This window comes from Arachis ipaensis, chromosome B8 (genome assembly GCF_059453495.1).
Source record: "Arachis ipaensis isolate K30076 ecotype BB chromosome B8, ASM5945349v1, whole genome shotgun sequence".
NCBI classification, from domain to species: domain Eukaryota; kingdom Viridiplantae; phylum Streptophyta; class Magnoliopsida; order Fabales; family Fabaceae; genus Arachis; species Arachis ipaensis.
In genome coordinates, this window is record NC_142443.1 from 26,450,167 (window position 1) to 26,473,799 (window position 23,633).

General features: G+C 30.7%; 2 protein-coding genes and 1 pseudogene across 2 annotated transcripts; 1 reads left to right on the plus strand and 2 right to left on the minus strand.

Annotated features, from left to right (window-relative positions):
* The first annotated feature begins 957 nt into the window (after positions 1-957).
* LOC107613732 (VQ motif-containing protein) lies at positions 958-3,103 on the plus strand. The gene is made up of 2 exons (XM_088497382.1): positions 958-2,290; positions 2,577-3,103. Exon 1 carries the CDS (start codon positions 1,268-1,270, stop codon positions 2,093-2,095), a length of 828 nt encoding a protein of 275 aa, XP_088353508.1. The 5' UTR covers positions 958-1,267; the 3' UTR covers positions 2,096-2,290; positions 2,577-3,103.
* A 5,139-nt stretch (positions 3,104-8,242) lies between these two features.
* LOC107610769 (2-hydroxyacyl-CoA lyase-like) lies at positions 8,243-15,196 on the minus strand (annotated as a pseudogene).
* A 6,297-nt stretch (positions 15,197-21,493) lies between these two features.
* Positions 21,494-22,916, minus strand: LOC107612089 (large ribosomal subunit protein eL21z/eL21y-like). The gene is made up of 2 exons (XM_016313917.3): positions 22,581-22,916; positions 21,494-21,976 (listed from the first exon to the last, which is right to left on the minus strand). Exons 1-2 carry the CDS (start codon positions 22,815-22,817, stop codon positions 21,719-21,721), a joined length of 495 nt encoding a protein of 164 aa, XP_016169403.1. The 5' UTR covers positions 22,818-22,916; the 3' UTR covers positions 21,494-21,718.
* Between the last annotated feature and the right edge of the window lie 717 nt (positions 22,917-23,633).

The window sequence follows — 23,633 nt, forward strand, 5'->3', positions numbered from 1 at the left end:
TTTTAATTTATTTGGAGGGTGTAATAGACAAAATGGTGTAATTTTGTGATTTTCTTGTATATGGTGTATATGAGAATATTTTGGGAGCAAATTTCTTTTCAATAATACCTTTAGTATTTTCTATTTTTTTAAAAAGTGAATTCATCCTAACAAATTCGGCTTTTAAAATATATAAAAAAAAAAAAAACCATTTTTCTCTAATAAAGTCAATTCTTAAAAATTAAAAAAAAAAAATTGAATTCGCCTCCATCACCAAATTTTGGATTTTGACTTTTTGTTTTCTTTCATAATATTTTCAAAAAACACTAATAATCTCTATTTTTTGTTAAGTAAATAAAAGTGAACATTTTTATTCTTTCAATGAATTTAATGTAAAATTTAATATTTAAGAACACCTTCTAAGTATTTTTAAAAGGTGTTCTTAAAATATTAGTAATTTCTTATCAAATTTATAAGTACTATTTTTTTTTAAAAAAAAAAAACACTTCATTTTACATTTTCATTAAAGTTATATAACAAATAAGTTTAAATAAATGATATGTATCTTTATAATTTGACCCATTATATTGATAGACATGTGTTATTTGTATTTTTTATAACTAAAAGTGAATATAAAAAAATAAAATAAGAGGTTAAATATTAGAATAAAAAATGACACCAGAATTGATAAAATATATGAAAAATAATTGCTGAAAAAAATATTGATAACTCTGTCAGTGGTGTGGTACAGATGCTCATTGCCAAAAAAATTCTGAATTCTAATTTCAACAAAATCCTTTGTTTTTGTGTTCTTTATAAAGCCTCAAAACCCTTTGAGGGGCATTTCTTTTCTCTTCATCAACCCAACCAAACCTCACAAAGCCCCACTAAAACAACATAGTAACATTTGTATTTATTCAGTTTTCAAGGAGAGGAGAGTTTTTTTTTTTAATATATAGAAAAGGGTACTCAAATACTATAAGAAAAAAGAGAAAGCAAAAAAAAAAAAAAAAAAAAAAGACAATAGTATAAAGAAAGAAGAGAAGGCACATCACAACAAAACAACCACACAAGCACAATAAAAAGCAACCCTCTTTCTTTCCCTCAAACCAACGCCTTGTTTTTCACCCTTTTCCAATTTTCCATCCCATAGTTTAGACCTTAGAGTCCTAATTTTTCCAATCTCCATTCCAAACCAAACCCCCAACCTTTTCCTCTCTTACTTTTGCAGGTTAGATGTTTGATTAAAGTTCCAAACCAAAAAGACAGAAAAAACACACCCCCATCAATGGAAATCACTTCAAGGCTTCATCATCATCAAGATCATAGGGAGAATAATCATAATCATGGTCATAATCATAATCACCCATCTCCTATGAACTCACCAAGAAGCAATGTCAGCAACTGCATAAGCAGCAGCAACAGCAACAACAACAACAACAATGGCATCCAAATCTCAACACCACCATTAACACCAAAAACAATTATCCCCAGATCTGACACAAACCCTTATCCAACAACTTTTGTTCAAGCTGACACCACAAACTTCAAGCAAGTGGTTCAGATGCTAACAGGTTCATCAGAAACAACAACAAGAACAACGGCGGCACCACCACCACCATCACCATCATCATCAGCAGCAAAGCAACAGCTTCAAGATCCATTGTTGCCACCATCTTCATCAAGGAACTTCAACATCCCTCCAATCAAGACAGGACCAAACAAGAAGCAGCAACAAGGGTTCAAGCTCTATGAGAGGAGGAACAGCAGCCTCAAGAACAGCCTCATGATCAATACCCTCATGCCAAATTTTGCACTTGCACACCATAACAATTCTCCAGGATTCTCACCCAGGAACAAGCCTGAGATCCTCTCACCAAGCTTGCTTGATTTCCCTTCCCTTGCTCTTAGCCCTGTCACACCATTGAATGATGATGACCCTTTTGACAAGTCCTCACCTTCACTTGGAAATTCATCAGAGGAAGAAAAAGCCATAGCTGAAAAGGGTTTCTATTTGCATCCTTCTCCCATGAATACTCCTAGAGGTTCAGAGCCACAGCTTTTGCCTCTTTTCCCTTTGACATCACCTAGAGTTTCAGAGTCTTCACCTTCCTGAAGAGGAAAATATGATGAAGATGAAGGAAAAAAAAAAGAAGAGATTGTGTTTGTACAACGCTATAACTTGTGCTGTTGTTGTTGTTGTTGATTATGATGATGATGGTGATGATGACGATTTAGATAGAGAGAGAGAGAGGATCAAGAAAATTGATCACATGGTGATTTGGAAATTTGAATGATTTTTTTCAACAAGGTAGAGAGCTTGGTCTAATTGTAAAATTGTTCTTCTTCCTTACCATGAAATGGCAAGGCCCTTCTTTCTTTATTGCAATCTTTTTCTTTTTCTTTTCTACCTTCTTCCATAAGTGAAAAACAAAAATAATTGTATTGTCCACTGAAAATTTTTATTTTTATCATTTTTTCTCTTAATTTTATTCCATGGAGAGGTTTTCATGGAATTTTGTTTAACCTCCCCCACCCCACTCCAAAGGATTATGCTTTAAATTCAATCAATTATGGTTTCACATGTGTGATTCCAGTTTTAAATCATCAAGTCATCAACCACCACAGTGGAATTGTGTTCAGAGGTTGAACAGAATCCAAAGAAGGCAAATAGAGGACAAGGAAATAAGGATGATGCAGCTAAGGAGGGACACATTTTACTAAGGACATAGCAGAATCCTATGTTGTCATCACAGAAAAGCTGCACCAAGAGGAAAGTGAGTATGTCAATTTTACCAAGAGGGTTGAGTCTTCAGATTTAGAGGGTCCCTCTTCTTGATTTTGCCAATTTCATATATTCTGATCAATTTCTCTGGCGACTCTCACACCCCAGATATGATAATGTGTCTTATTTTGGTCTTTGTCTAAATTTTCCTTTTTCTGATTTATTTTGATATTTTCTGACTACTATTGGAAGAGAAACATTTTGTATGATTGTATCAACTATCAATTTTATAGTTCCCTTCTAGATTAAGAATTAAGGCAAGGACCTTTCTCTTTGTTTTCTAAATGCTGAAAATTTAAGCAGAATCTCAGTACTCAAGTTGTACTGCTTTCACAATAATCTTAGACTTAGGACCTATTCATGTGATGATCATAAAAACTGTGTTTTGAATAGGACCTATTATTATTGTGTATGTGATGATGGGAAAAATTGAATTTTGCATTGGACCCATGTATTTGCAATGATCATAGGGTAGGACCTATATATGTGTTGAATTGTTGATCATAAAAGTTTTTTTTTTTTTTTGGTAGACAAATTGTCCTTAAACCATGCCACTATTTGATCAGTTAAAAATCTCTTTTTGCTTAGTGATGCTTTATGGACCAAAATTCTAAGAATAGACAATTTCAAAGCACTCAAGAAAGAAAATTCCAATGGTGTGAAACATGAGAGAGGAAACAAGGACAAAGATAATTAAAGAGTGTAGGGTTAAAAAGCAGAAGATTAAGTAGGTTAGTTACTGGTCTGAATGATTGTTATTCACATCTGACATTAAAGATTCAAAGTTCTGAGTTGTAGTTGTGATACAATCAATGTTTTAACAGTGGCAAGAAACTAAGTACCCCCTTCCCCCAAATAAATGTTAGTAGAAAAAGAGAAGAGATTCACAATATCTATGGTATGGCTAATGGTCTTGTTTAAGAAAACTTAATTGATTTGTGCACTTCAATTTAAGGGTAAAAAGGTAAAAAATTGAAGTATTAGAATAAGAAGTATATAAAAAATTTAAAATAGTAAATAGTATATTGTATGAAAAGTTTAGTGTGTAAAAAATATTTTCTTAATAGAATATTAGTAATTTGCAATATATTCTCCGAGTTACCATGGGTTGAAAAACTACTAAAAGAAACTGTAATAATTGTACCGGAGGATAGTGTTATGTTATAATTGCACCCAATAATGCTACCTTTTTCTTTTTCTTTTCTTTTTCTATTCCTTCTCCTTTTCTTGTTTTGAGATATGTTCACAAATTTGGTTTTGAAGAGTTTTAGAAGAAAATTTTATAAAATTTAAATTTAATTCACCTTTTTTTTTATCTTTAATAAATTATTATATTACTACTATCTTTTTATGCCTAATAGTTTAATAAAGCATAAAATTATAAAATATATAATTATAACTATACTATATATACACTGAAAATTGACAATCAAATCAGTCATCTATATAAAATATATATTAAAAATAAATTAAATAATATATATTTATACATAAATTTATATTAGCTAATTTAGTGATTAATTTTCTGTTTGTAAATAGCATTTTTTATATTAAACCTTCAAACCCCCCCCCCCCTTCTTTTTTTTTACCTATTTTTTTACCTATTTTAAACTAATAACGAGATTTTTTTTTTTCATTTTGATTCTCCCACTCTAAAATCGTCTTTTTCTTTTTTTTCTCGCAAGTCTCAAGATACAACCTTGTTTGATTTAAAATATGATGGATAGTAAGAGGTACTTAGGGGAAAGCATTGAAGGGTTGACAAAATGACAAAGAGAGGAGATAAGATAGTGAAAGTAGAACTTTTGTTAGAATATGATCATGCTAAGAGAAAGTAAGGCATATGTGAGTGAGAGTAATAAAAGCATAGAAAATGTGAAGACCACTCTTAATCTCTTTTACTCTCCTTTTTAGACTTTGTTTTGTCATTTAGGTGCATCTAGCTTGGACCTAATTGCTGGTGCATTGAACAATAAAACCGCCAACATTTTCTTTTTTCCTCCTTTAATAAAATAAAATCCTCCCAGTTTTTATGCAAATTTCAAACATCGTATCTGAAACCACTATTTTTGTTGACAAAGATAGCAACTAAGTTAGGTGGTTTGAAAAAGTACCAAATTGCTAAGACCACTATAGTATAAAGCACAAAGAATGCCTGCTATTAACTTCAAAAACCTTATCATTATTCAAGCAAGATGGTTCCTTAATTTTATTTCATGAGCATCACATTTTAGATTCGAAAATTTATTGTCTATCGTCTCAATCTCTGGCATTTTTAGTAATAATTAATCTCTAGATCCAAGTCATTTAACTAATTAAGTAGCTTTAACCTTCACCTCCACGCGTCATTACCACTAACAAATTTTTGACTTAACGCACGAATATATAATTGCGTTTTTCATGCGGATTTTGTTTTCATTTTCAAATTTTTTGTGCGTTTTCTGCGTTCTCTTCCATCTCTGCATTCTCTGCATTCTCTTTTTTCTCTATGTTTTCTTTGTTCTCTTCGTTCAAGATCAATGTTTTTTTATTTTATTTGAAAATATAGATCAAATTTTTGAAATCAAGCAGTGAAATCAGCTTTAAACAGGTGTTTTTTTGAAAATAATGAATGATTCAAGTTCATACTGTCAATTGAACTAGAGCAAATTAGATTATTATTTTTAATCAAATCAAGTGGCTGAGATGTAGTTCGAATCTAGTTAATGTAGTTTGTTAGTAGTTTATAATTCTGTAGTTGAATAATTTTGTTTTTATTTGTGAAAATCGTTGTTTACGATTGATGGTTTGAATTTGAATGTAATGTAGGAGTTCTAAATCTGAATTATTATTTTGATGAATCTGTTTCGTTCCTAGTTTCTGTGTATTTGGAGATATATATTGGTTTATTTTGAAAATGCTTTCGGTGTATTTTTAAGTTTAGACTGTCAATTGAACCAGGACGAATTGTATTTTTATTTTGAATCGAATCAAGTGGTTGAGGTGTGGTTTGAATCTAGTTAATGTAGTTTGTTAGTATTATGATTCCGTAATTGAATAATTTTGTTTTTGTATGTGAAAATTGTTCTTCATGGTTGATGGTTTGAATTTGAATGTAATGTAGGAGTTCTGAATCTAAATTATTACTTTGATGAATCTGTTTCGTTGTCAATTTCGATGTATTTGGAGTTATAAATTGTTTTATTTTGGAAATGCTTTCGGTGTATTTTCAATTTCTATGTGATGTTGATGAGCAGCTCGTGCCAAAGGTAGGGATGACTTTTAACATGCTTGAAGAAGTTAAAAAATTCTACAAAAATTATTCTAAACTTGCAGGTTTTTCTACGAAAATTCAGAACACAAATAAGAGGAAAAATAAAATTAAGAACCAATTAATTACATGAAGCAGAGAGGGGAAATGAAAATCGAACATATCTCCAATTTAGAAGACAAATCCCTCAGCTGGATTAAATTGTCCTGCAAAAATTTATATACATATATTGAAGGACGTTGGTGTTTGGATCATTTCGAAGGTTCACATTTGTGTTCTCCAAATCAAGCAAAGATGCTTAAACAACACAGGGAATTAAGCATGTCTGTACGCCGTACAATTTAGAATAATGATGAAATTGGAATCAGACCATGGAAAATATATCAATCATTTGTCGTAGCAGCAGGGAGTTATCGTGAATTAAGTTTTATTAAAAATGATGTGAGAAATTACATTACGAGAGAAGTGTGTAATGTTTCGAAACTAGAGGATGTAAAAGAATTTAAAAAATACTTATTAAGAATGAAAGATAAGAATTAGAATTTTTTTTGGAGCTTGAACTTGAGGTTGATCAGTTAATTAAGATGGCTTTTTGGGCGGATGCAAGAAGCAGGGCTGCTTGTGAGTATTTTGGAGATGTTATTTTATTCGATACCACTTACAATACTAACAAGTATTGTTCTGGTTTATGTGCTTTTTGAAACTACTTTCACTGTATATGATATCTTTTTCATGATTTGTTTCTGTGTTGTTGCCATCAGGTATAATTTGGTTTTCGATTTTTTTGTTGGTGTGAATCACTACGGTCATTCAACGCTTCTAGGATATGATTTGATGAAAAACGAGGATATTCAATCATTCAAATAGTTATTTAAATGTTGACTACGTTGTATGGAAAAAAATACTCCAAAAGGCATGTTTACCAATCAATGTGCATTGATGCAAAAAGCTATTGAGGCTTGTATACCCACAACAGTTCATAGATGGTGTATTTAGCATATCATGAAGAAGATTCTACAAAAATTAAATGGTTACAAGCGACACGAAGAAATCGAACACGAGATAAGTCATGTTGTTTAGAACTCTTTTACAAAGAAAGCATTTGATAGGAATTGAAATGTTTTTCTGATGAAGTATGGTGTTGGTGACAGTAAGTAGTTTTTAGGTAATTGTGTCTTTATTAGGATTAACTGGTGTTGTTACTTTTAGTGTCTAGATATTTATGTGTTTTGCTTGTGTAGTAAAGGTGTCAACCTGTATAAATTTTGGTGAATTTGGTTGTGATTTAGGTATTTTCTCATTTTTTAGATCTTTTCAAAGATCGTCATTTATGGATCCCAATTTATCTCGATCATCACTTTTGGGCCTAGATGAGAAGTACACAAAGGAGCAAGAGCACGCATGCTTTTTTTAATTCGGTTTAATTACTCTGCAGGCCCTTATAGTTTCACCGAATTTTCAATTAGGTCCTAATACTTTTTTTTTCTTTTCAATTGGGTCCCTGTACATTATTTTTTTTTCAATTTAGTCCCTGTTAACGTTAAACGTAAAAAAATGTTAGTGAATTGTGAAATTACTTATATACCCTTAGGGACCCAATTGAAAAGAAAAAAAAGTATAGAGACCTAATTGAAAATTCGATGAAACTATAAATATTCAATGAAAGATATTCCTATAATCCTTTTTATTTTGTCACTATCATTCTTTTGCTTATTTATATACAAATTGTACCAAAAATAGTTTTTCTTTTTTATTTTTTTACTTTCAAAATACCTTATTTTTAAAGAACATAAAGAAAAAAAAAAGAATGGATAAAATGAAACAGAAATAGTAGTAATAAGTATATATAAAATTCAATTTCCATTATTCAAGTATTTATTATGATCATATAATATTTTATATTTGTGTGGATTCATAAAATATAATTTGTGTCTTTATCATATCATGGTACACCATAAAAAACCACAAGGTTATATAATTTGTGTTATTGAAATTTAAAATCTAAAAATAAAAACCATAGAAAACATAATTTCAGTGTAATACAGGTAATCTATAAATCAGTTCTTGTGTTGCAGCCTCCCACTCCCACTCTCTAAACCAACATAGGATCAAAAATAAAGAGTAGACTTGAGTTCATCAAGTGTCCCAACAAGAGAGTCCACTAAAAGCTTCAATCAAAGCATACTTGAGTTTATCAAGTGTCCCAACAAGATAGTCCACCAAAAACTTCAATCAAAGCATGGTAGCCTGTAGCCTGCTTTTGAAACAAAGAAAGTCGGAGCAAGATCATCTTTGTGAGGTCTATTTAACTCTTTAGGGGTTCTCCGGTCACCACCATATACACTTCCATGGTTGAAAACAATCACTACCATAGGTAACTGGTATCTAGATTGAAAAGAAGATAAGACATATAAGGCAATACATATTTTCTCAAGTATCGAAAAAAGATAAGACATATAAGGCAACAGTCCAGAATTTTCACTCCACATCCCTGGATTAAACCATTACAAACAGCATTAATAGTCACCGACTCTTATAATTTAGTTTCCAAAAAAAAAGACTCTTGCAAACAATCATAATTTACCTTTACCACTATTCAGTACTCAGTACTCACTAGTAACTAGTAAAAAAAATTTCCTAGAACTTGGAATTTTGGGTTGTCGTATAGTAATTACACCAGCTTATGTAATCCTATCTATCACAGAACTACTAGCTATGGATAGAAACATAAAAGAGTTCATGGAAGATCCTAGTTCAAAACAATTGCAGTAAAAATTTCTGCTAGCATTTTACGATTTGTGGTTAGACCTTAATTTGTTTCTATAAACATTTATTTGAGATGCGTGAATCAATAGAATCAATCATCATATTCTCAATTTCATACACTTTCTCATACTGGTTGTTACTTAACAATGTTGAGACTAAAATAAGAACCATTCCACTATATGACAGATGAAAATATAACTAAAGATAAGGGCATCAATAAGTATGGGTTCAGCAGTATATACCTCAACTTCAATGGTACTAAATCTGAATCCAAAATCCCCTTCAACTGCAACAATAAGTCAATCGGGACAAGCCACTACAGTAGCAATGCAATAACCGAGGACAACCCCTATGGTCCCCCAAGTCCCTGCATCCAACCTAGTCCTGTGCTCTGTCTGAACCAACACAGCCCTACCTACATCCATGGTGTTTGCACCCTCGGACACCACTACCGGAGCCGGGCTTCCGACTCCAAAAATTGCATCTCTTATGATCCTCATTGGTGTTAAGAAATTGAATGGCACAACATCCTTAGCAATCTGAGCCTCCATCTTTGGCGCATTATCCTTAGACTTCTTCAATATAGCTTCTCTCAAGGGTGGTTCCTGGTCAAACAAAAAGATCATCCTTAATATCCTTATTCAGAGTCTCTACAACCGTTTTTGCATTACCAACCAAATCCAAATAGGGTTTCCTTAGCTCAATCTCTTCCTCACTAATATATATATATATATATATATATATATATATATATTGTAAACCTTAAACCATTACATAGAAAAAAATTCAGAAATCAATTCAAAAAATAGGTATTCAACCACTGCTATATTTTTTGTAATCCAACTCAAAAACCATTATCTCAAAAAAAAATTATCATATGCTTAAATATGTTTCATCAACTTTGAAAAACAAACAAAAAATTTAACTCGTTACCTGTTTTGGCATATTGACTTCAGGCAGCGAGGTGCGGCCCGGCAAGGGAACGCCACGAAACCCACGGACGAACAACGTGGAGCAGAGCAGAGCAGAGCAGACGGACGAACAGTACATAGCATATCAGAAGCGATGGAAGACCACCAACCGACGTACGCTCACACCACCACGAACGATGATGCAGATGGATGATGAACCCAACGAACGGAGGAGAAACGCCAAGAACTTACTGTTCCCTATTTTGCCGTGAGAGGGGAAAAGAAGATAAAGAGATTCGTGAAGTGAGGAAGAAAAAGGAAAAAAGAAGAACAAAGAAAGAAAGAAGATGAAGTGCGTATTTGGCTTGGTGGGTAACAGGTTAACGATCGTGGTGGCGGACATGTCGGCGGTTCACAGCATCCTTGTGCACAACTCCAACAAAGACAGAGAAAGTTAGGGCTGGCAAGGGATCTCTCATTTTGGAGATCAAGGGCTGTTTTGGTATTTTAAAAAAATAGAGAGGTGTTTAATTAGTTATTCTAAATTAATTATGAGAATATTCTATTTTTAACAGAATATTCTGTTATTTTAAACGGTTTTGTCATGGCAGGGACTAAATTGAAAAAAAATTAACACCTAGGGACCAATTGAAAAGAAAAAAGTATAGGGACCTAACAAAAAATTCGGTGAAACTATAGGGACATGCAAAGTAATTAAACCATAAATTTATTACGCACAACATCTCACTTATACAATTTGTCAAACAGTATGATAATTGCCTAAGAAGTAGAGAGTAGAGAGAGAGGATTAGATGCTGCAGATTTTCATACTATCATACCGTATGCAATAAAATCATCAATAGAAGCTCAATTTCAGCATGTGTGTGCTCACGAGAAGTTCAAGGAAGTTCAAGCATAATTTAGAGAAAAGGTGAATTGGATCACAAGATCAACACATTTCGCTCTATGTTTTACGATATATGAAGTTGTAAAATAGGTTTTGAACTCAATATTTTGTAACACCCTAACATTCAAATCCTTATGCTCGAGTCATAAGTCAATGATACTAAGGTGGTACGACTCAAGGTGGAGTTGTAATACATATAACTTGAAGAAAGTATTAAACTAGAAGCCTAAAAAGAGTAAAAGGAAATCATGAGCGCAAACACATACGTATCGGGAATATAGCGCGTTCGTGAAACAAAGTAAAATTAAAAATTAAAAACTTAAAGACAGAATAGAGTAATGACAACGTGTATATATATATAGCCACTAGACACGATCTGCGAAGTTTAGGTCGGTTAGGGTTACAGAATTGAAAATAGTTGATAACAAATCCTAACTCTTCCAAAGATACATCAAAGCCTCTATAGGCAAAGTTTCAAAAGAAATATATACATACATCATTAAATATTTTCCAAAATAAGAGGAGAGATACTAAACAAAGTACAAAGTAGAGTTAAAATAAACTTTTCCATCTTTCAAATAAACTCCAACTCACTGAAAAGCACTAAGACCTGCATCTGAAAAACAAAAGATATATACGGAATGAAAACTCCCAACCCATGGATTTCCAGTACGGTAAAAGTGCCAAAAGAGATACAATATAAGGTAATAGGAAACTCACTAAGCAATCTGAAACTTCATACATTAACATTTCCATCTTAGGTTCTCACTAATCTGTAATCAGGCAACTCTCCTAGGAAATGCTAGTCTAATTCACCTTTACTAAAGTTTTCACAATCATTCCTCTCAAAGTTTTCCATCATCCTCCAAACTCCAAATAGAATAGCCCTTAGCATCAATCAACACCAGCATAAGAGACCTCTCAGATAGGCAAAAACAAGCAAAGCAAATAAATAATGCACAAGTAGATTCAAGTAAGACATTTAGCACATAGATATTTAATTATGCACAATTAAACAAGCCAAGACAAGAAATAACAAGCCCAAACAATTCAATCAAATGCAAATGATGTATGCATGCTCTATGGCTGATGATATCATCTGTTGGTTATACCGGACATATGTCTGGTAGCGAACCCTGGACAGGAATACCACAACATGCATCAAGTGGGACCAAACTCAGAGCAAGGGGGACAACCTCAACCCTTTCCTCTTACCCAGGTGGTGTTACAATTCTCAACTCGAAACAAGTGTAATAAAACTCAACCCTTGTATCTTACCCGGTGTCTCGAACCTTTACCTAGAGCAAGTGGAAAATGCCACTGCATCTTATCCGGTGTCTCAGATCTTTACCCGGAACAAGTGGACAATGCCACTGCATGTTATTCGGTGGTATATCTCAATCAGATTTAATTTTTATTTTCAAATCCATTTTTAATATAGTTTTAATTTATTTAAAAATCATAATTAAAATAAATCCTCATCATCCATCATTCTCATAGCCAACCTCATCATTCTCAATTAAATCTAACTATCATTATTCCTCATTATCACACTCATCTTCATCACACATCCCATTTCATTTGATCCATCTCTCTTCAGTTCACTTTCTCGACTCATTATGTATCATTTCTGACTCCTCTACCCTCCATTACACCGCCTCTAGGCTCATAACGGGGTTTATAGCGGGTTAGAAGGCTCGAAGAATGGTTAAAAACACAAAAATATATTTTCTGCAAAACTGGGTAGTCATGCGTATGCATGCCACCTCTCGTATACACATGATGTTAAAAATTTGGAAAGTTGCGTACGCGGACCACCTCCTGCATATGTGAGAGTGTTTAACATAAAAAGTTTCTGCGTACGCATGCCAATGATGCATACACATGACGTTAAAAATGCCATGTTCGCGTATGTGAGACAATGCCATGTACACAAGAATACTGGGCAGAGCCAGATACTCGCGTCGCGTTACACCTCCGCGTATGCATGCATATAAGAATCCAGAAAAAGCTGATATGCTGCAGAAATGCAGTTTTTTTTACCAAAACTTAAATGCGCATAACTTTTTCGTTAAAAATTATTTTTCAACTATTCTTGAACCGTTGGAAAGATCAATAAATAGTTTTTAATGCCCGCCGAAGTTGGCTTAAAATTAGTTTTTAACCCAAAACAGAATTTTGAACTTTCTAAGAGGTTCTCAAGCCAAAATCAATTTCGACATCAATATAGCACCTACCAACTATCCAAATTTACTCATTTATCCTCAACCAAAGTTCAAGACTACTTAATTTACACATTACAACCGTAAATAATCATTTTCACATCTCCAATCTTCAATTCCTCTATTCTAACAATTCAATACCAAATTTCACACGCTCAATCACATAATTACCATCTCAAGCTCATGCATCAACATTCAATACATTTACCAACTTACCAAATATACCTTTCACGGTCTTCGGCCCAAATTCATGGTCTCTGGCCCAACATTCACGAATTCAATCAACTCAATATTTCAATAATTCATCAATTCATAATTTCAATCACCAATTCATATCACATTCTCATAACTCATAATAACCAATCACCAAATCAAAATCAAATTCAACACTACATAAATTACCACATCTTAATTCCATCCAATCACACAATTCAATCCTCTTCCAAGGAAAATTTGAGTTTGTGCATGTTAGTTGTGCTAATATATGATTTACTTTTTGTATTTGAACCTTTTAGATGGTGAATCAATGGTGTAGTCAAATTTGATCCATTATCATGAGACATGAACATATTATGAATTATCATTTTAGAGATTCAAGAGAATAAGATAGATTTCTCAGTGTTTGTTTGAAGGAATTTTGGTGTTTTGTGATACAGTTTCAGTGTAATTTATGTAATATATTTTTTAATGAAAATGAGGTTTACTTTTATATTTTCTTGTTTTGTTCCATTTTACCATGTTACTGTTTGTTTTGAGATTAGGTTCTTCAATTTTTTCAAGAAATTTGTTTGTTTTAAATATATAGTACACAAACAATTCAATAGCTAAGCAGTATAGAAATTCAACCTACACAATATTTATATCTTCTGATAAAAATTTGCGAAAAAAATTGTAAGCGTTCTCAGTGTTTATTTGAAGAGTTTTCGATGTAGCAATTCTGTATATTTAGAAATTATTCTTCTTTTTCTGCATTTTTGTGAACCTGGATTCATTCAGATTAACAAGATTTCAAGACAGTACATACAGGTTCATAGAAGTCTAATTTTGCTAAAAAAATTTACAAAAAGGTTGGATTGAATATTTACAAAGATATAAATTATGTGTTTATTTTAACTATACATTACACAGACAATTCAGTAGACAACGAGTATAGAAATTCTTAAAAATTTATAGCATTCAAACTATCTACTATCAATATCTCCTGATGTAAATTTACAGTAAGGACTTAATAATGCAGCAGATGAAATCATGAAGGTTTTCCTCCGGCAAACACCATCATTTGTGAAATCATGAACCCCTAAAAACAAAAAAAACAAATATAAGAAACTCTATATTTAACACCTAATTACACCGAAATAAATAAATGATAATGTCACACAAACAAGTACCAGTGCACTTTATGTCAAACCGAAGTGTACCGAATGTATATAATGATAACAACAAATAGAAACAAGAGAATTTATACAGGAAACAGAAATATGTATCACATAAACAACTTACAACAAATTTATTAATTTTTGTTCTTCCATCTGAAGGAGAAGTTTTGTGATATAGGTCAAGGACATGAAATTTTTTTTTGAACATCTGCAATCCATAGCCACCAATGGTCCGCATAGCAAACTGGGACAAATATCTAAAGTTTGGCCAGAGAGAAAAATATTTTAGTCTAATTAGAAACTAATGAAATAATTATTTAAGAGGCTTTAGAAATAAAAAATTACAAATGGATGGGATGCAAGTTTTTTCATAGTCCTCATAATCTTCAATCTGAAAGGGCTTGTTAGTTTTTGGATCAAGGAAGTTGCCCTTATCTTTTGCCAACACTGTATTCTGCAAAATTTGAATAACACTAAAAGAAACAGTTTTAGCACACCATATATTTTACAAATACACAAAAAGTTCAATGGTACTAGAGCTTACCACAATATCAGAGGAGACAGTATATGAGTTTTTCAATTCAATTTTCTTCCTGTTCAAAATGAGACAAACTGCGAAGACCACCTATGAAAACAAAAAACCCAAACTTATTAGATATATGGTACAATAACTCATAAAAGATCACTAATGTTAATCTATAATTACTAAATTTTCAATATATGATTCATCTTTTAAAGATGCAAAGTGCATTCTGGTTGCCTCCAGTTGAGATTCATGGTTCAGCCTAAATATCGTCTCTCACTCATTAGTGCTGTCATCTTGATAAGTCTTGATATTTGTGACCCAGTGATAGCATTTCTCCTTAAGATCGTGTGGTATTTTCTTTTGCTTCACCGAAGTTTTGAACTTGTCAAGGAAGCTCAGAGTAGGTTGTACCTTTTCTGGTAAGAGACTTTGCTCCTTAGCATATTTCAATGTTGCTGCAATCCCAGTATTCATCACTCAATCAACTGTTCCAACTCTGTTGGGATCTCTTGAGATTTTTCCATATTAGCTGGTGGTTCCTTCTCTTGGGTAACTGTAGCTTCATCGCTTGATTGACTAAACCCAAGACTAAATGATGGTGCACCAAAGTCATCCTTCAATGCAGCATTAGCAACCATCATTAAGGCTTGAGCGGGTAGATGGTTGCATGATGACACATAAAATAGTTTAAAAATGACAGAAAATATTAAAAAAGAATTTAATTAAGTAGAACTTACACGTTAGAAGGAGCTACATGCTGAGTTTGCTTTTGGAGAGCTTCCTCATGAGCTTCTTGTTGAGGTTGTTCTTCCGTCCTCTGTGGGAGACTTCGCAATAGGTTGTTGAGGTTATGGAAGACTGCAGGATTACACAAAAAAAATTATGCAGAAAAACTATTAGAAAAAGAATTTAATTAATATAACAATACCAAGTGCACCTCAATTCACATGAAATACACCGAAAGACAAACCAAATATACCGCTATTATTTCTTGATTACATCATACAATGTCAGTTCAAGAAGATATGCAACTGAATCAAACATGCACAAAATGATATCAGAATCACTACAACAACATTTTGTTGCCTACTTACAATAAAAAAGGACAACAATACTAAGTGCACCTCAAATCACATACAATACACCGAAACTATTAGAAAAGGAATTTAATTAATAATTACGCATTAATAGGTTCTTCTTCCATATATTCCTCTGTGGGAGACTTTGCACTAGGATGTTGAGTTTGTGGAGGGCTTGAGATAGGCGTTTCTGAAAAAGGAGCAAATACTTGAAGTAAAACTTTAATGAAGACAAACAATGGAGAAGTTAATATGCAGTAAGCATTCAGGTGAAAATGATTAACTCAATGATTAGAATATTGAAAGTGAATTGAAAAACTCACATATCTAGTGGTTCAGATTGAGAATGAGTTTATTTTTGAAGAACAATCATTTGTTCTTTAGGATCATTTTCAAAAGTTGTGCTACTGATCCTTTCCTTCAATTTGATTTCTTTTTCTATTATTGGTTCCTAAACAGGGTTTGGTTCATGCACTGTTTCATCTTGTTCTTTAAACCTGTAATGCACCGAAATCATCTCACCACTACACTCCAAGCATTTAATAAAAATATAACTTCTGTTGTATAAGAACTTATATAGTTGCAATTTTTTTCTTGCCTTTTTTTCTTGAATAAAATCTTAAAGGGTTTTTTCTTCTAAAAAAATATATGAAATCAGAAGCAGATTATGGTAGCACAAGAAATAAAGAAATGATAAGAGAAACAAAAATTACATGTTATCACTTGATTGATTTACAGAGCTCTGATAGCGTGTTTGTGTTTGAAACATAGGATCATTTTCACTCGACAAATTTACGTGTGGCTTTCTAAGGACAAAATAAACATTATTTAGTAAAACTAGAGTAATTACATCAAGTTTTAGAAAATTTTAACAAAGAAAGAAATTTAGATATTGAATCTTACTTTTGCGAAGAATCATAGTGAGCTTCTGTGGAGTGGAGCCCACTTTCTAGAATATCTCTAGTGTTTTCCTACATCTTGAAAAAGCAAACAATCATCATGCAAAAAATACAATAAAAAATACAAAAAATTAACACATACTTTTGTGCAGGCTTATAATTTATTTTCTTCACTCTTGCTTTTGTTATTTGTTGCATTTCTTTACTTATGACAATACATGCGAAAAATTCTGTTAATAAATAAAATTTAAATGAAAAAAACAAAACATAGCATTACAATGATAGTTTCTGAATCTTACTTATCATCAGATTTAGTTTCTTTTTGGGAAGATAAATCCACAACAACATCCACTTTTTGGATTTCATCATAAAAAGGCAAACAATCACCAGGCAAATAAACACAATAAAATTGACAAAATAAACCAAAAATTGACGCATACTTTTTTGCAGACTTGTCATTTTTTTTAGTCTTCTTTTTGTTATTTTCTCCATTTCTTCACTTCTGATAATACATGCAAAAAATTCTGTTTATAAAAAAAATTTTGATGAAAAAACAAAACATAGGATTACAATGATAGTTTATGAATCTTACTCATCATCAGATTCAATCTCTGTTTGGGAAGATGAATCTTCAATAACGCGCTTCTTTTTTTTGGATTCCATCCTAAAAAAATACAAACACACGAGGTAAATAAATGGAATAAATATTTACAAAAGGCGTCTAAAAGTAATATTTCCTTCTTTGCCATTCTCTAAGGTTATTTTTTTCTCTTCGATGTCTTGTGTGATTCATGTTCAGAATCAGACTCATACTCAGAAACACTTTCACTTTTCGAACATGAGTGCGATATAACAGTCTTCTTCTTGTGTGACTTCTTTTGTTCTTTCTTTTTTTGCTTCTTTTTTCCCTTCTTTTTTTCTTTTGATTGGTCTTTCATCTGTGCTCTTTTCACGATGCCCTAAAACAAAAAAAAAATATTAGTTAGCATAATATATTTAAAACAAATACACTAAAATTGAAGAAAAGATTTCTGTTGAGTTACCATTTTATTCTTTATCCCAGCTTCTATTTTTTCAACTAGCTTTTTCTTAGTCCAATGTTGAACCCAAAGTGATCCAGAAATTGTATCCACCGACTTATTCTTTTTTGTGAATTCACGAAAATATACAATCATCAAAGTAAAGAGGCAGCCATCAATTGTAGTTTTTTTTTTTTTTAATCAATTTGTGCCCTCTGATGTCCTTGATAAGGAAGTTGAGCACATGAGCATGCCAATTCCATTCTTGTATTGTGTCCACATGAAGAATGGACAATATGTGAACATAAGAAATTTTATTTATTGTTGTCGGCAACAAAAACCACTTCTGAATAAAGAGAACGAATGTCCTCTTGAATTTCAGCTGATTTTTTTTTGCCATCAACACTCATGTCCATCATAGAGTTTGTCAATTGTGACAAAGTCCAGCCTTTGAAGTTTTCAATAACTTTCTTTTGCTCCTCACTGATTCATTTATTTTTAATTTTGTTTGGATAGTGCTCTCTTACAACAGCAGTAAAAATATTTCAATAATACATAAATAATTTAAAAAATATCAAAATTTGATTTATAGAATAAATTATAAAATAAATTTTTACCAGATACATTCAAGCTAAGGGCATCTCCTATTTTTTTATGGGTGATCTCAATTACATCGTAACGCATGTGCAGTGTGTTATCGTATAAATCAAATGAATATGTCATTTTTTTGAGGAGCTTATGCGGCATATTTAAGGTAGGAATATACGTCGTAGCACCAAATCCCAATTTTTCGACAATAGGTTTCTTATCATTGCCTATATTATGGAATATATTATGAATGGATCTTGTGGAGCATCTCAAATCATGAGTTTTCTGTAAATAAATGAGAATCATGTTACATAACTATATTTATACAAAAAAAAAATTGAGTCGTTTTGATATATATATATATATATATATATATATATATATATATATATATATATATGCTTACATTATATTTTGGTGCTTCCTTTTTTGCAGTGCTCTTCTTAACAATTTTTTTATTGTCATTTTTTCTGTAAAGAATAAAAATGAGGTTAATAAGTGATAACAATACCAAGTACACCTCAATTCACATGAAATACAAAACAAATACACTGCTGTTATCTCTTTGATTGCATCACATAATGTCTGTTCAAAACACATGCAACTCAATCAAACATGCACAAAATGACACCAGAAGCACTACAACAAGTTTCTATGGGCTAGTTATAACAAATGCATGAACAAAATCTCTAAAAAATAGACAAAAATACATGCAAATCATTCAAACATGAAAAATAAAAATCAAAAGCACTATAACAACATTATGTTGCCTAGTTATAACAAAAAGAGGACAACAATACCAAATATACCTCAATTCATATAAAATACACTGAAATATAATCCAAATATGCCACTATTATTTCTTGATTGCATCACCCAATGTCAGTTCAAAAACACATGCAACTCTATCAAACATGCACAAAATGACACCATAAATACTATAACAAATTTCTATGGGCTAGTTACAACAAATGCATGAACAAAATTCCTCAAAAATAAAAAAAAAACACATGCAAATCACTCTAACATGCAAAAAAATATCAGAAGCACTACAACAACATTATGTTTCCTAGTACAAAAAAAAGAGAACAACAACACCAAGTACACTTCAATTTACATGAATACACCGAAAGTTGTTACTGATTATTACACACATACTCAGTTCGAAACATGCAAACACTCAAACATGCACAAAAACACATTCAAATCTCTTAAATACTTGCAAATATAGGTTAAACTATACGAGAAACACTACGTAATATTTTTATACCGACCTAACACAGTTATAACCAAATGAACAATATAGTGAGAACAGTAATATATACTTTAACGCAAGAACACAAAATGAATCTACTAAATAAATAAAAATATGACTATTTAGTATTTCGCGATCGAAAATGAGAAATAAAAAGTGAAAAAATTGGACGATTAGTGAACAGTACCTTCAATAATCTTTCGTCTTCTGTTTCTGTGTTTCTTGGTGAAGATTTCAAACGTAGCTTTGAGAATTCCTTGAGTTTTCGCGACGATTTTGAGATATTTTTGAGAAATTGAGTGTCGTTTTAATTTTGATTGTTGCAGTTTTGATCAAGGGAGAAGAAGCGTTTTTCATATTAACGTTTACGGTATTAAACAGTTGTTGCGAAAGTGGGTATTTACACGTTCTCTAATTTGAGGTTGGTTTTTGTTGAATTTAGGCTATTGGTTAGGTTTAATTACCAAAAATACTTATATGTGTAGCATAACTATTTTAATAAGAGTTCAACTATAGAACTAATAATTTTTAATCAATATCAGTTAATCTTTTTTATTATCAAATTTTAAATCTAAATTCTAACTCTAAACCTTAAATCCTTTGAAAAATGAAGGTTAAAAAAAATAATTTTATAATAAAAATTAATTAATATTAATTAATTAAAAATTAATTCTTATACTTATTCTTTTAAGAGAAAATTCCACTCCCTTCCCCTGCGAGACGCTAAAATGATGCTCCCCTCCCCTCTATTTTATAAATTTACATTCTCCTCCCTTCTAACTTTTAAAAAACCTCCAATTTAATTTATTTTAAATTTTTGTGTTAACTAATATTAACTTTATCTATTTTTTAAGAAAAAAATATTTTTTTAAAAAAAATACTCATTAACAAAAATTTTATTTTTTATCATTAAATTTTACTTACTAAAATACCCTTTTAATAAATTATTTTTTTATTGATTAAATTGTATTTTTATTAAAATAATTTTAAGAAAATTAATAATTAAATTATTTTTTTAAGATACCTGCATTTCAATAATTTTTTAATTATTAAATTATGATTTTACCAAAATTTTTATTAACAATTATTTTTATATTTTACTATTAATTTTTTATACCAATATATATTATTTTAACATTAAATAAAAAAATTTTACCACTGTTAATATATATAACAATTAATATATATCAAAAAATTAATAATAAAATATAAAAAAATTGTTAACAAAAATTTTGGTAAAATTATAATTTAATAATTAAAAAATTATTGAAAAGTATTTTAGAAAAAAAATTATATAATTATTAAATTTTTAAAAAAATACAATTTAATCAATAAAAGAATAATTTATTAAAGAATATTTTAATAAGTAAAATTTAATGATAAAAAATAAAATTTTTACTAATGGGTATTTTTTTAAAAAATAATTTATTTTTTCTTAAAAAATGGATAAAGTTAATTTTAGTTAACACAAAAAGTTTAAAATGGATTAAAAAATAGGTTTTTTAAAAGTTAGAAGGGAGGAGAATGTACATTTATAAAATAGAAGGAAGGAGAGTGTCATTTTAGCATCTCGCAGGGGAGGAGAGTGTAATTTTCTCTTCTTTTAATAAATATAGTCTCTTATTTTAGGAGCGATTCTTAAGAAAATAAAATTACATTCTTGTGGGAAAATATAACTGTTGCCAAACAATACGAAAAGGATTGGAATCTCTAAAGCACCAAATGAATCTCAAAGAAGAAAAACAAAACACCTATTTTTTTCCTTTTTTTATTTCATTGCCAGCTATTTTCCGCACGTAATATGAATTTTCATATAACATGCCTAATTTCAAGTAACATTCAACCCAATTACTCATCTTTATTTGTCTGTGTTAAATATGTCATGCATTTGTGTTGTTTAAGCACAAATAAAATGATCTGGACATATAGCATGACAGTAAAAAAAAATGCTTTGAACATTCCAGTCAAATTATGATCACGGTTGAAATAAGTACAAATTTCAGTTATAACTTATAAATAAATATTGAATCCACAGATTAATTTGAGATATAATATACATCTATTATCAATTGATACTAAAATCATTTAATTTTAAAATAAATTTGTTTATTCAAAATTATAATATCAAAACATTTTAAAGGTTAAAGAACAACAACCTAATAGCCTCCTTTAAGATCATTGACAACATCATATGGAATGGGAGTGACAGTCTCTAAAGTGGCAGCTTCAACCATGAATCCAGGTTTAGGTCCCTCAGGCTGCCTCTTGGTACTGATTTGTTGTCCATTAGCCTTTGCCTCAGTCTTGAGTTTGTCATTGTTGATCTTCCTGAGGCGGAACTCTTCGGTGCACCTGGAAGGCATAACATGCTCCACACGCACATGAATTCTCTTCCTGATTATTCTGTTCCCCACCTGACTCACACACAAACATTTAGATAATTAATTCATACATCAGAAACTATTTACAAACAAATTCTTTTATTCCTACAAGAAGTAAGCACAACTTTTTACTTTTTAATATATTTGACAAAATTTTAATAATAAAAATTAAAAAAAAAATTAAAAATTATAATTTAAATTTTTACTTAAAAAACATATTTTTAACATAATAACTAAATAAAAAATATTTTTATATTATTACTTTTAAACATAATTATTAAGTAAAAAATATTTTTGTATCAAATATACAATTATCAAATTATTTTTATTTTTTTTAAAATTTTTTTAAAAAATCATTTAAAAAGATGTAAAATCTCATTCAAACAAACCCCGACTTACATCGTAAGTATCAAATTTAAAAAGACTTACAAATAGTTAATTGAATTAAAGAATACTAAACATGTATAACCTAATTTGTGTCGGCATGCAATTGACCATTAACAACAAGCAATTAAATTATGATTTCCAGATATTAAAACCCTAATGTCCAAAACAGACATACAAATTACAACGAAATAAACAACAAAAATCATAGTGAGAATATCACAAATACAAGAATCAGATCCAAAAATGTTACCTGCTTGTTGACCTCAACACCAATGGCGCGCTTCGTGACGTTCCAGACACGACCAGTGCGACCATGGTAGAACTTGTGAGGCATACCCTTGTGGACAGCGCCATTGACTTTGATGTCAACATAGTCACCGATGTGGTAGGTCCTGAGGTAAGTAGTGAGGGCAATAGTACCCTTCTTCCTAAATGGACGAGAGAACAAATCTCTGGTGCGTGACCTCAAACCATGACCGGCCGGCATTTTACCTTACTTAAAGCACACCACAATCTAGGATTTTTTTCTACTTAAGAATATAACGACTTCACTATAAATGTTTATAGAGGTTTTTTCTGCATTTTTTTGGGCCATGAATCTTCTTATGCTCCTAATTTTATGGGCTGGAATATGATGTGACTTTTTTTATATGAAATAACTATTTGCCTCTTTAAAAAGGTTAAATTTTTTTTCTTCTTCAAAATTATTTGTCTACGTGCTTTATTATTATTAAAATTTATTAATTACCATTCATCCTTAAAATACATAATAAAATTATTATTAATAAAAGACTTTAAAATTTATTTAATAAATATAAAATAAATATATTTAAAATTTATATTTTTTATATTTTTAATATTTTTTTAATTTATACTCATAATATATATCTTTCATAAATAAACTATTATTATTATTATTATTATTATTATTATTATTATTATTATTGGGCCATGTAATGTCGGAAAGATGTGAGAAGATTATAATAAACACGATAAATAATAGTAATAAACCATATAAATTTAAAGGACAATTTACATAAATAAATTGTTTGTCCCTCAAATTTATGTAATTGCATTGTTTAAAAAATGAAGACGCAAATACATTGTTTCATATATTTATAGAAACCGTTGCTGCCAGTAGCGGTTTATCAAAACACGTAATCCACTATAGCCAGCAGCGGTTTACATGCGAATGGAGGAACACAAAAACCGCTAGAGGCTGTAGCGGTTTCTGTTTGTTGATGCTTGGCCTACTGGCAGTAGCGATTTATGTATATTGGGACATGTACGTAAACCGCTAGAG